The 13,516-nt window shown below is 37.1% G+C and overlaps 1 protein-coding gene across 3 annotated transcripts; it reads left to right on the forward strand.

Annotated features, from left to right (window-relative positions):
* Positions 1–498: 498 nt before the first annotated feature.
* Positions 499–13,187, forward strand: LOC107002624 (apoptosis inhibitor 5-like protein API5). Of its 3 annotated transcripts, none has more exons than XR_001454534.2 (17): positions 499–673; positions 790–951; positions 3,843–3,942; positions 4,027–4,092; positions 5,484–5,596; positions 5,883–5,957; positions 6,158–6,307; positions 7,032–7,097; positions 7,179–7,244; positions 9,415–9,525; positions 10,204–10,290; positions 10,380–10,486; positions 11,822–11,936; positions 12,030–12,095; positions 12,189–12,292; positions 12,391–12,770; positions 12,953–13,187. XR_001454534.2 is itself a non-coding variant. In XM_015200714.1 (16 exons), exons 1-16 carry the CDS (start codon positions 596–598, stop codon positions 12,575–12,577), a joined length of 1,653 nt encoding a protein of 550 aa, XP_015056200.1. In that variant the 5' UTR covers positions 519–595; the 3' UTR covers positions 12,578–12,886. The 3 variants fall into 3 exon arrangements, 1 of the variants encoding a protein (XP_015056200.1); XR_001454533.2 differs by having other exon boundaries at positions 12,391–12,766; XM_015200714.1 differs by lacking the exon at positions 12,953–13,187 and having other exon boundaries at positions 519–673; positions 12,391–12,886.
* Positions 13,188–13,516: the final 329 nt, after the last annotated feature.

The raw sequence follows: 13,516 nt of genomic DNA on the forward strand, positions 1-13,516 counted from the left end.
TAGATTTAAGGTTATTATATTTATTTGTGAATTTTTGGCGTTAATTTTATATTTTTTTCCATATTTTTTCTATTTTTTTATTAATCAATTACTCATTTTTCGGGATTTATCGCAATAATAAAAATTAAACAAAATTGTTAAAAATGGGTCGGATAGTGAATTTAAAAAGAGCTGATTTATGGGTCGGATTAGGTGTTTATGAATCCGAAAAATGTTCCATTTTCATATAAATATTATGTGGTAAGGTTAAAATGACATAACAATTCCATGTGACATTTAAAGAAATGAAAAATTAGTTGGATATGTACAACATGACAACTAACGCCTATAAGGAGCATATTTAGACCAAAAGGACGGCGAACGCATGAATAAACCAAACTTTAAACTGAATATATATATATATATATATATATATATATATAGACCTTTTCGAATATTTTAGGGGCATATTTAACCCTTTTCCCTGAAAATAATAAAATATATAAGTAATAGTTACAACTATCCAAAATCTTCCCTCTCTTCTTCCTTCAATCTCCGTTCACTTCTCCTAAACCCTAGCTTTTCACCGGTGCACTTTCTCCTATTATCTACTTCAATGGCGGATGCTGCTGACGACATAGACAAGCTCTACGAGTTCGGTGAACGTCTCAACGACGCAAAGGACAAGTCTGAGGTTAGTACTTTCTTCAACTTCACTGTATTTTTTTCGTTCTTTTTTCTTTGTGTTTGTTAGGGTTTATAGAAGGTTACGGTAAGCATGTTGTGATTTTATTTAGTTTGGTTAAACAGAATAAGCAGGACTATGAAGGAATTATTGCGGCAGCGAATGGAAGTGTGAAGGCTAAACAACTTGCCGCGCAGCTTATCCCCAAGTTTGTTAAGTTTTTCCCTGAGTTAGCGGAGCAGGCACTTGATCAGCACTTAAATTTGATTGAAGATCAAGAGCTTGGGGTTAGTATTCGATTCATATATTCGTGTTTGTTTTAACATTGAGTAGATTATAGCGTATTAACGATTCAATGTGGCTTAATAACATTTCTTCAGCCAAAAGACTGTATTTTTTTTTGTAATAGCAGTGGTGTCAACTTGTAATCACCTAGACTATAGCTTGCTTGGCCTAGCTTTTGGGAGGCTACAAGGCTGTATTTTTTTGGTAGCAGTGGTGTCGGGACGGTTTGCATTCATCTAGACTAGTAATCCTGTTTGTCCAAGCTTTTGGGAGGCCAAAAGTGCTTATTTTAAAAAGGGGAGGCTTTTGATCAAGCTTTTGGGAGAAAATAAGTGCTTGGAAACCAAAAAAAAGTATCTTTTGCCCAAAAGCATTTTTTTTTGGGATCACTTTTGAGAAAATTCACTTAGAAGCACTTTTAACAAGGTTGATCAGGCACTAATTGTTGCTCAAAAGTGTTTTTTAAATTGATTGTCCAAACACAAACGGTTTCTCACTGTACTTCTGTGATTTTAGAAGCTCGGCCTGATAAGCTATAATTCCTCGGGGTTATCTACTGCCTCTTACTAGCACATGTATCAATTTTGGATCTTAAACCTCATGGTACTCACTTCATTGACCACTAGGGACATTCTTGGGCGCTCAACATTTCGGCTGTATATCAACATCTTACTTCGATACTCATTGGTCAGGTTATTGCTGATGAGTCAGTCCGCCCAAGTTTATTTTGGTTGATAAGTTAAAATTTTATTAGAACAAAAACAGTTTCAAGTTGATGCCGCTAAAGCACAAAGATAATTTTTTTTAGGGATAGTAACAGTAAAGTGTTAAGATAATACTGGCTAAACGACATTAAACCCAAGTACTCAAGTATGAACGACGTTTTTTGTATGCTAAATACAACATTTACATCTCCCAATAGTACAAATAACTTAAAACAGCTATATTTCATAAACTGAATTTGCTCTTGTTGCTATTAGAACATCTCTTATTTCTTTCTTTCCATATAGTCCAGACTATGGTGAGAGGGATGGCTCACAAAATCCTTTTTTGGTACACTTTTGGGCAGGCAGTTTTTCAACACACTAACAAATTCTAACTTCATAGGACTTGTCCAAAAAATGCCAAAGTTAGCCATAAATATGTACCACACAGGCAAAGTAAATTCATATGATCCACAGATTCATTGGGTTTCTCTCATAAATAGCATCTGCTACGCATGATCAACTTTTTCTCATCAGGTTTTCATGATTTAGACATGGTTCATGAGACATTATGACATAGCCTTGAGGTGCTCTACAGTCCTTTTAAACTTATAAAACCTTTAGGGTTTTTGACTTATTCAAACACTTTAATTTGTGCAACTTAGTGTTTATCATGTCTCAAGTAGAAACAATGTCGGATGCATGATTTGAACCGTATGGTGCGCCATTGCCTTCGGTGTAGAGCTACCCTAGCAACATGTCTAAGTAAGTCTTTGTATCTGGTGGGCATTCGGTTTTGTGCCTTTGGATTTCTGCTCTTTGATGGAAAATTCTCTTTGAACTTTCAGTTCTTTGATGGACAAATATATAGCAAACTAACATACTTGGATTTTTAACTAAACTATAAATTATATTCACAAAAGGAAAAGTTCTTACTATTGAAAGGTCTCACAAAGTTCCTCTGCTAGCCAAGACTCAAACAATAAGGCCCTGAAGTATATCACCTAAATATTTAGAGTTTTAACTTGAATTACATAAAACAAAACAACAAGCTAACTTCAACTCATAAATATGTCCAAGTTTTATGTTCAAATAGCAATTGTTTAAGAACTTGACCAGCTTTTCCTTTTAAAAAACGTAACCAAAAAAAGGAAAATATGTTTTAAATTTAGAATAAGAAACAATTATGTAAAATTAAAATATAATGAGCTTACAATCAAATTTGCAAGGAAAGCACAAGCAATGTGGAAATTAGAAAGAATTTACTTCAGAATCAACAAAGACGATGATACTGAAAAGGTTTTTGTTGATTGAGGTATGAATTAGAGAAAGAGAGAAGATTACATTTATTGGTGATTTATGGTGAGAAGATTTAGCAGAATCTTCTGTTTCCAAAAAATTAAGAGATCTTCTATATAGGAGAATTCAAAATAGAATAATTTGTCAAGAAAGAGGAAAAAGTTCCAAGTGCTCTAAGTTGCACGGACTCTTCACTTTCGATGCCGCATCCGTGTCGGATTCTCAAAAAATAAACTACTTTCGGAGAAACGAACTCGTTGACATTTCTGAAGAGTTTGAGCAACATAGCAACTGCTGGACCAAGGGGTTTTGAACTCCTACCAGTATGTAATTGAGTATCTCCACTACTAAACCCAAACCAGGGCATCTAAACTTTCTATTGCTGCACACCCATAGTAATTGAGTATCTCCACTACTAAACCCAAACCCGGGCATCTAAACTTTCTATTGCTGCACACCCATAGTATAACTATGAGCTGCTTTAGAGAGTCCTTGCTGGGTTATCATTGGTGCACGTGCACCTCCACCTCCTATGTTGATCCACCAACGAATAGAAAAGTTAATAAATATGACTCTTTGATTTTTAACTAGAAGATATTAATTGTTCTGTTCCGAATCCTCCGTGTAGCCATTCTACATACTAAGCGACATACCTGGTGTATATATTTAGCCAACTTTATTTGGTTGCTTGCCGTAGGAAAATAACTGTTGTCACTTGTTTCAGAGGTTACGGTGGGTTAGTCCTCATTATTATCTAATAGAAATTGTCAGAAATTATATGTGATCACAGTATTGCTTATTAGTAAAGAGGTTGGTATGTTTCACTACAAGGTTTGAGTTTAACCATGTGTAATCGACTAAATTTTGTACCTTCTTTTATTGATTTCCAGGTCCGTGTACAAGCGATCCGCGGACTTCCGCTATTCTGCAAAGATACACCTGAGCAGTTGACTAAAATTGTTGACATTCTTGGTCAGCTTCTCATTGCAGGTAAGTTTTGTGTTCAATGGCTTGTGAAATTGGTGGGTTTGCATCATTTCTTCATGTTGATACAATTTATTCCAATTATGTCAGGAGAAAATGTAGAGCGTGATGCTGTACACAAGGCTCTTATGACCGTGTTACGTCAGGATGTGAAGAGTACGTTTCTGTTCCTGAAGTTTAGTCATAATATCTCGGATTCCCAAAAACCATAGAAGTCTTAAGAATATTGTGGTCAATCATTCCACTTATACATCTATTATTAGCAGCATAATTGTAGGAGCTATTAAGGAGCTCCATGGTTGTCTTTGGCATCACCCAACTAACTCCCTAGTATACACAAAAACACATTCCACAATTTTGAAGCTGCTTTACAGTGAATGAACAAATGATTATTTACTTCTGCTTTCTGCTCACACATAAAGCATCTTGAGCAAAACTGCATCCCCCTTTTTTCTAATGCCTCATGTGTAAGGCAAGCTTTTCTTATGACCAACCAGACAAAACATGCTACTTTTATTGGGCTTCTTGTCTTTCACACTAGCTTCCAAGGCCATTCTTTAGTCACTGACTGATTGACATTTAACATCCAGTAGCAGGACTTGACTGTGAACATTCCTTTGCTATGTAACTTCCAAATTGGTTTATCCTTTCTTTGAGATATGGCTGGAGGGGTGTTTAGCACCTCTAGTAGCCTGGCCACATCCTAAATTTCCCAGTCATTCAAAGCCCTTCTGAACACTAAGTTCCACCCTTGTTGGCTCCATACTTGAGCAACAGTAGCAGATCTTTGTAAGCTCAAGGTGTAGAAGTTTGGGAATAAGTTCCTTAGGCTATCATCCCCTTTACAGATTTCATTCCAGAACTCTGTTTTCAGACCATTGCCCACACTTATATAAATATTGTTATTGAACTGTGGCCACAACCTTCTGATGGTCTTCTACACAGAGCATCCAAACGACCCCATCACCTCCTCAGTAGTCTGTTGGCTAAACAAGCCATATTTCCCTGCTATGAATCTTCTTTATAGGGCTCCATCTTCAGTACAAAATCTCCATAGCCATTTTTGTAGCAAGCAATTGTTCTGGATGCTAAGATTTCTCATGCCAAGGCCACCTTGTTTTCTGCTCAAAGTGAGTGTCTCCCATTTCACCAAGTTGTAGCCTTTCTTTCTTTGTTCCCTTGCCAAATGAAGGATCTTCTCATTCTGTTGATTTTCTTCATAATGCTCTTGGGTATTGGAAATAGACTCATAATGTAGGTAGGTAACCCATCTAAAACTGACTTGATGAGAGTCAACCTACCCCCTAGTGATAGGTACTGACTTTTCCATCTTGAGAGTCTTTTCTCACATCTCTCCATCACCTCATTGATACTAAAAGCTACCATGTTATGTAAAATGGTAAAGTTACTGGTTTTATGGTTTACATTAAATATGTGAGTGCATATGGATATGATGTTTGAATTATTATTTCTATCCACATGCTTGGGAGTTGTTCAATTCACACTGGTTATCCTGCTTACGATTTGGTTGCACTTGTCTACTGCAGCTTCTCTAACTGCTTTGTTTAAGCATATTGGGAGCATCGAGGATCAGAGCGCTGAGGATTTTAGCACTTGGGACAGCATTCGCAAAAAAGTTCTTCTATTTCTAAGAGATAAGGTTACTATTTCTCTGCCCTTGAAGAATTTTGTTAAGGAAAAGGAAAATGGACTGTTTCCAAGTGACTTTCTTGAGGTCATTTGACAAAGAAGGGAAAGAATTCAACATGGTGACCAGAAGATCCTTATTGGAAACATGATAATGGATATTATTTTGCAGATAACTCGACTCGGACTAGCCGCTTTTATCTTTTCAAAAGTGCTTACTGTCTACTTATAAGGACTACTAATGAACTTCATAAGTTTGTGGCTCATCATTACTGTTATAAATTTTCATTACTTTGCAGGTGTTCCCTCTAAAGACGGAGCTCCTAGTTCCACAGGAGCTGATGGAGAGGCACATAACTACTTTGGTGAAGCAGGTATGGTCCGTATGGATTGGTATCCTGTTAATTTTCTCAATGTGGTTCTCTTATAATTTTCCACTTTTTTAGGAAATGGTAATTTATTTTTAATTTTAGTGCTTAAGGTATTAATACACATCTGATGATTCTATTATGGGTAATATGTGTTTTCAACTATCCTTGCTCTTGCTAACAACCCTAAAATTAATGTTTTGTAGAATTTGCAAGATGTAACGGCTGCTGAATTCAAAATGTTCATGGACTTCTTGAAAAGCTTGAGCTTATTTGGCCATAAGGCTCCTGCAGAGCGTATCCAGGAGCTTGTTGAGATAATTGAAGGTCAGGCAGATCTTGATGCTCAGTTCAATGTAAGTGGTAGTTCCTTTTCTTTTTTTGGGAGCCAACTCTAATTTTATGTGCTGGTTATGTTATTGGTTTTAAGCGACATTTCATTTTCTTGACAATGCTCAGTTCATAGCTGCTGCTTTAATTGCTCATGTTTTATTGCTGTGTTTTTGTTCCCTGTTAGAAGTCCATGATTTTTCTCACTTCGTGCTCAATATTGAGTTTTGCTTTGTGCATTTCTCCCCATTCGAATCTTGAGATATTCCCAGTTATTAGAGGTCAATGTCCTGGTGTTTGATTAGAGAGTTCACTTGAATGTTGAACTGAATATGTTTCAAGGTCTCTTTGTTGTAGCATAAAAGAAAACAGTTTTTTTTTTGGTTTAAAAAATGAGTATGTTGGCTCTAATACAAAGTGTTTTTAGCGGGGTTGGGGTTTATTTGATCGGAAAGTTTTGTAGTTTACCATTTTGTTGAAGAATCTCTGGTACAGCGTCTCTTGGTACTGTTTTACACAGTGCTCAAAGATGATAGTATTTCAATGGTTCAATGAAGTCCTACAGTTAGATTGATTTTCTTACTCATTAGATTGATTTTCTTACCCATGTACCTCAATCCTTTTCTCTAATGGAGTTCCTGGCCACATTCTTCTTGTCGTTCTCTGCAACCTTCCTTTAAACAAGACCTGGGAAGTTGATCCCTACTGTCTTTGCGATATGAATCTAAGTGCTTGTTTGCTTTTTGGTAGGTGTCTGATGCTGATCATATCGAGAGGTTCATATCGTGCCTTTCAATGACCTTTCCCTTCTTCAAGGTGTGTGCTGTTTTCCCTTTATCTGTTAAATGTAGATGACTGTTACAAATAGTCATTCACTTGACATTTATTTGTTTTCAGAGGGGTGCATCAGGCAGTAAGTTCCTCAACTATCTGAACAAGCAAATCATGCCTGTTTTTGACAAGGTAATTCTTGTAACTCCTATATTTATTAGTTTCTTAATGCAGCAAGTGCATTTGATGCACTTAACAGTTGGGTAACATGCATTTAGTCTTTAGTAACTAATGCAATATGTCGTAGACTAATTCAAAGTTTGGAGTGAGAACCAAAATTGTTTTGGATTATTATTTGCTTGTTTTTTTAGTTCATGCCTGAATATGATTTATACAACAACAACAACAACATACCTTGTGGAATGCAATGCCACAAGTGGGGTCTGGGGAGGGATAGAGTGTACGCTGACCTTAGCCCTACCTCATGGAGGTAGAGAGGCTGTTTCCAAAGGACCCTCAGCTCAAGGAATAGGTTTTCTAGTTTCTAGTCGAACTATTTGTACTATTATAAACAGGGGTGTTGCTAGCTATTTTTAAGTGGAGAATTATGGAGAACATTGAGAAAGTTTATATGATTCTAGCTCTATGATTTTTCCTTCAAAATAGAGATGCATGAGGTTTTCCTTCAGAATATCTTCCCCTCAAGCTTTATTGTGTATTTTTACCCGATTATGTATTGATACTGAAGAATCATTTGTTTTTTGTCATTATGGTTAGAATGCATAAGTTCCTTTCACTATTCTATATGCGGTGTAGGACAGCTTATCAGCAGTTATAGTAAGTTATTTAGTTTGCTGATGAGGGAGGACATGCTTTCGATTAGATGACAACTAAACAATGTATTGAAGTGCCAAAACAGAAGAAATGAGGGCCACGTGGTCTTTTTCGGGATCAATGAGTAGTTTGATGTTTAAAGACAAGGAAACTAAGGAATTCTAGGAACAGCATGTGCTCGTAGATTCTTTAGGCATCTTATCTAGCGGACTAGGTCTGCAGCTGCATCATACATTTCAAAAAAGCAACTTTTGTAAAGTTCAGATTGATAGGCTAATGAATGAGGAGATTTATACCCTTTTTTTAAACTGTGAAGATCTTTTTCCTTCCCAAAATAGCATCACAATATTCACAGTGTCCCTTTAATGTATAAGGCTCCTTTTAAGCGAAGATAAATGTTACAGCTTGACCTGGTTTCGGTGTACCTTGTAAAGTACAATATTTCTTGAATTCAACTGGTCAATAGGTGTTACATGTGCCAGTCAACTTCAGAAAGCATCAACCACCTCATGCTTCAGTGCCTTTTTGCAACACACTTTTGTAACATGTTCCTAGTGCTTTTTTGGTATAAGTTGGTCCACTTTAAGAGATGCCTACACTAGTTGGAGCTCTATGGAAGTTAGAAGATCCATCTGGAAAATCTGGATCATGACCCCAGCTGTATTTTTTGGACCCCAGCTGGGTTATTTGGAATGAAAGAACAGGATATATTTTGATGGATTTTCAATTATTTTTTTTTGAACTGGTAACTTTGTCAATGTGTTAGAATCCGAATCATACAAGAGTAGTAGCAGCCCCATATTTACAAAGTATTACCTACATCTATGATTCTATGATCCCATGTCTATAAAGAGTCTAAAACATCAATGATAGAGACAGGATCATTTAAAAGTAACTGATTACACGAAAAACACAATAACAAGCTGCAATTAAGCTTAATCCATTGCATACTGTTCTCTATGCTCTCAAAACACCAAGAATTCCTCTCCTTCCATATTGTCCACCAAATGCTTGCTGGGAAGCTTAAGGCTAGTTGTTTGGTTAACCTTTTTAGTTGGGCCAACTTTTCCCCTGTAATGAACTTAGACCACTACCTGGATTTTGTCAGCTCCTTAAATCTATAATTTTTTTAGTTCTTACTGAGCTGACAGACACCACCTTTTGTATCTTTGCATCTACTGGATGCCTTAAATCTTGATGAAATCTCACTTCATCAAAAAAATAAATAAAAATTAAAGTGCAATATATTGTTATTCTGCTTTTGGTGTACAAAGGTTTATTCGGATGAGACTGAATGGATGTTTTAGAGTCTATCTATGATTGTAGCTTCTGTTTAGAATTTTCTTTCTTTCCTCATTCTGTCAATATGTTTTTTCCAGTACTACCTAAATACCGACTATGATACAAATGCAACCATATTCGAAAAAAATAATTGAGTTATGGTCTTGTTTTTTAACCATCCTTCACTGGTCCATATCTTACAATTACGTTGTTCAAATTATCAAGTGCAATTCTTTTGTTTTTTCAGCTTCCAGAACAAGGGAAGTTGGACTTGCTCAAGAACCTCGCCGAGTGCTCACTTTGTGCAACGACTCAGGATTCTCGACAGCTGCTTCCATCTGTAGTTCAGCTATTAAAGGTTGTCTTTGAAATTCTCATGAATTGAATTTTAACCTTAGTGGGTGGACGGTGGTCCATATAAGAGTAGTTGTTTTGTCTTTAAGGGCCTTTTGTAAATGAGGTTGCAGGCAATCCAGTCTATTAGTGGGTACTTTTCTTTTATTTCTTCTGGCTCATATTCCTGGATTCCCCTTTTCTCGACTTCTCTTTGGTCGAGATATCTCTGTATTCTTTGTAAAGCGCTTTCTTTGCTTTCTTTTAGAATCTTAAGGTCCTGGAATTTAGTGTTGGGTAGATTTGGAGATTTTAAATTTGTCCCTGCATTTCTGCTTAACCTTTTGCTCGTCATGTGAATGCTTCTAGTATTGTTTATTACCAAAAGTACTCAGAGAACATACAATAAATTCTTGCTCTTGCTATGATTCTTGAATTACTCGTACTACAGAAAATAGTGGCCTGTGTTTTCTGGTTGCTTAGTGTCGTATGCTGTGCTTCTGTCATTCATACTTGTTAATTGCATTTACCATTTAGCATTTGTTTAAGCATATTAGTCATCTTTGCTCTTCTAATCAAGTCCTGATCATATAACCTGAGTTGGTTACACTCATACTAGATTTTCCGAGTTTCCAGTCAGTAGGATCTCTCTATTCAAATGCTTTGGAGATCTTGAGAAAACGACTTTCTTGCTTTTTCTCAGAAATATATGGTTCGAAGAAAGATTGAAGAAATTAACTACACATGTATCGAGTGTCTATTGTATACCTTCCACCATTTAGCTCACAAGGTAAGAGTTTTAATTTCTTGAACATGGATAATATTATTACCTGATGCATATAATCAACCTGCTTATACTTTTCCATTTGAATCTGATAGACTCCAAATGCCACAAACAGTCTCTGTGGGTACAAGATTGTCACTGGACAACCATCAGATAGACTGGGGGAGGATTTCTCGGAGCAATATAAGGACTTTACTGAGAGGTGCTTCTACTTGTTCTTCTATTCCTTGATGTTGTAACTCGAGCCAAAGATGCTATGCTTGGTTGATGCCAATTAAGATTTGATCACATTTTCAGCTTCTGGATTACTGAAGCGAAAATTCATGCTGAACCACAAAATTGGATACTGGCCTTCAATTTTGACATTCTGGTTTATGGAAAGCCACCTAATTTTTAGTGTATACACCTCTATATGCATCCAAGTCAAGTAGGCATCATTCCCGAGGGAGAATTTATATGAAATTTTGCTCAACACAAAGAAATCATCCTACATCCCCTCCCCCTTACCTATGTTGACTATGGCAAATTGTGTGGACAACGCAATTTTACAGCATTTTTAGTCTGCTTACTTTGCTCTGATGATATAAATATCCCATGAATGCCCTAAAATAGTCATGTATGATGTACCAGTTTGCCATACTTCAGAATTAAGACAACTGAAGGCTCGTTGTCCTTTTCTTTTTCTGGTTAGTAGGTAAGAAGGCAGAACCTTGTGGGGGTGGGTGGGTAGATTCTTTTTCTTGTCTGTTCATAAGCAGAACTTACGAGGAGAGGTGAATGTGGGTGGTACATGGCATGCTCCTGCTAGCCAAAAGAGGGGACCTTAGCTGTTCTGACAGAACGAGAGCAGAAACTGTAGTCTGCCATATTGTAGTGATTTCTGGTTTTCACTTTAATCTTTTAAGCTCACGATGTCTTTCATGTTGCCGGTCAAGTATGCCCACGTCCAGAAGATGAATGTAGCTGAGATTAGGATGTACGGAAAGGTGTGTGGTGGCCATACTATGAGAGATTTGATTCAGAATGAAGTTTTACGGGATAAGGTGGTAGTGGATTCCGTGGGGGGAAATGATGAGCGAGGGTAAGATGATTTGGGCATGTGAAGAGGAGGTGCGTGGATGCTCCAGTAAGGCGGTGTGAGGGGTTGTGGATGCTCCAGTAAGGCGGTGTGAGGGGTTGGTTAGAAGGTAGCCGAGTGGTGTCAGAGTTTAGGTGGTATAGGCAAGGGGCTAACCTCTACACTTCTCGGTATAAGTAGTATTATTTAGTATTCTCATAGCTTCTTATTCTTCAATGTGTTTTACTATCTGGTGCTCATTTGCTCAGCATCTTTCTATCATATTGCTTTTTACTTCCATGCTTCTTAATCTTTTTTCTCTCTTCCTTCCTTTTCTGCTCCACTTTTGAGCCGAGAGTCTTTCGGTAACAACCTCTCTGCCCCATATGGGCAGAGGTAAGGTCTGTGTAAATTCTACCCTCCCCAGACCCCCAAAAGATTACACTGGGTATGTTGATGTCTTTCATGTTGATGAAACAGATTAAGCACAGTTGACGATTTGGCCAGGGCTATGATCAAGAAATTAACCCAAGGGATGGCAGATCAAAACAAAGCTCTTGCTGCTGCTAAAACAGAAGAAGAAAAGGATGCTATTGTGAGTTTTACCTTCTCTTTCACCTCTCCTTCCCTTGCGATGGATTTATTCCCTTCTGTTGGTGCGAACTTAGTTGTTATCTTTAATCTGCAGAAAACCCAAAAGCTTAATGCTACCTTTGCGCTCCGAGCTTGCAACAATATATTAGCAATGACCCAGGTAAAATCTGCTGATTTTGCATTTTGTGCTCTACAATCAGCATGTTACACATCGTCTGCTTGAGCTGACATCACATATATATATATATTACAGCCATTGAATGCAAAAACACCAAAATTTATAGGCGATCAAAAAACAAATTTGTCATGGAAAGAAGCTGCGAAGCCTTCAGGTCCTTCAACTGCTACTGTTGCAGGGTATGTAGATAGATATTCTGCATAATTTTAGTCATCAGTAGTATTACAAATTGACTTAGATAGTAATGTCTATTAATATTATGATATTGTGGTCACAGTCAGAAGCGACCGGCTGCTACGACAAATGGGTCAAACAATAACCCTTTAAAAAAGGGCCGAGGAGCCGGTGGTACGCAACACCAGCTGGTTAACAAGGCATTTTCAGGTATCTATGATAGTGGAAGAAGCAGTGGAAGAGGTGGTAGGAGTTGGCGTGGTCGTGGAAGAGGACGGTCATATCACTAACGTGCTAACTCCACTGTAGCGTTAAATTAGTTGCAGAACAATCAGGTGATTTTCCCGCTGGTATGAATTGGATATATCTTGTGGCGAGCTGAACAATTAGGTGATCCTTTCCATTGGTATGATTTGGACATATCTTATGGCGACCCAGACGACTATTTAGGCAGGTTCATTGACGGAGGTTCTGATTCTGTAGGTATTTTATTTTCAATATGTAACTTAAGTCTGTGTACTATGAACCTATAATAATACATTAGTATTTATATTAAGCTGTTGCATATAAATTAGGGTACTTCCTTTGTTCGTTTTTTACTGCTTGGGAAAATTTCTAAAATCTTTCATTTTCTCTTATGTTTCTTCTTCTTCTATTGCCACTAGCTATCATCAAAGTTACCAGTTTTCGATCATTACCATATCATTACAACACATTCAGACGACGTTGATGAGATTCAAAGGAAATCATCGTTCATACGTCTGTATACAGTGGATTCATCGGAGAAGTGTGAACAAAATGTATGGATTTTCGCTATGTTCAAAGAGTATTTCAGGGCATTTTTTTCCTCATTGTAGTGTATGAATATTTGTTGTTTCATGGAGAAAACTATTGTGGCAATGGGAGGTGAAAGAATTTTCAAGATTCTTGGTCCAAATAGTGTATTTGGTGCAATTGCATTTCAGATACTTGGTAACTAAAACCCTCTAGCCATATTTTTTTTTTGATAACCGTGATGTCGAAGGTCAACTTGCACGTCATCTCGACAAATTCTACGGGATACATGCTACATCCTTTAGCCCTTCGTTGAAGCACTACAAAAGGAAAAACTGTGGACAAAGGGAGTATTAGTTGAACCAGTAAGTAACAAATATTTCCTATCATTACACAAGAACTCCACTTTATTGCATTTATTTTCACCACTTTATGAATTTAATTATTCTTATATA

This window comes from Solanum pennellii, chromosome 10 (genome assembly GCF_001406875.1).
Source record: "Solanum pennellii chromosome 10, SPENNV200".
Classification (NCBI taxonomy): domain Eukaryota; kingdom Viridiplantae; phylum Streptophyta; class Magnoliopsida; order Solanales; family Solanaceae; genus Solanum; species Solanum pennellii.

Excerpts from the sequence above, each read along its gene's own strand:
- LOC107002624 (XM_015200714.1), top strand. The coding sequence starts at position 596 with ATGGCGGATGCTGCTGACGACATAGACAAGCTCTACGAGTTCGGTGAA. Across the intron at positions 4,093-5,483 it reads GTTACGTCAGGATGTGAAGA|CTTCTCTAACTGCTTTGTTT; the intron begins GTACGTTTCTGT and ends TGTCTACTGCAG. Across the intron at positions 10,291-10,379 it reads TCCACCATTTAGCTCACAAG|ACTCCAAATGCCACAAACAG; the intron begins GTAAGAGTTTTA and ends TGAATCTGATAG.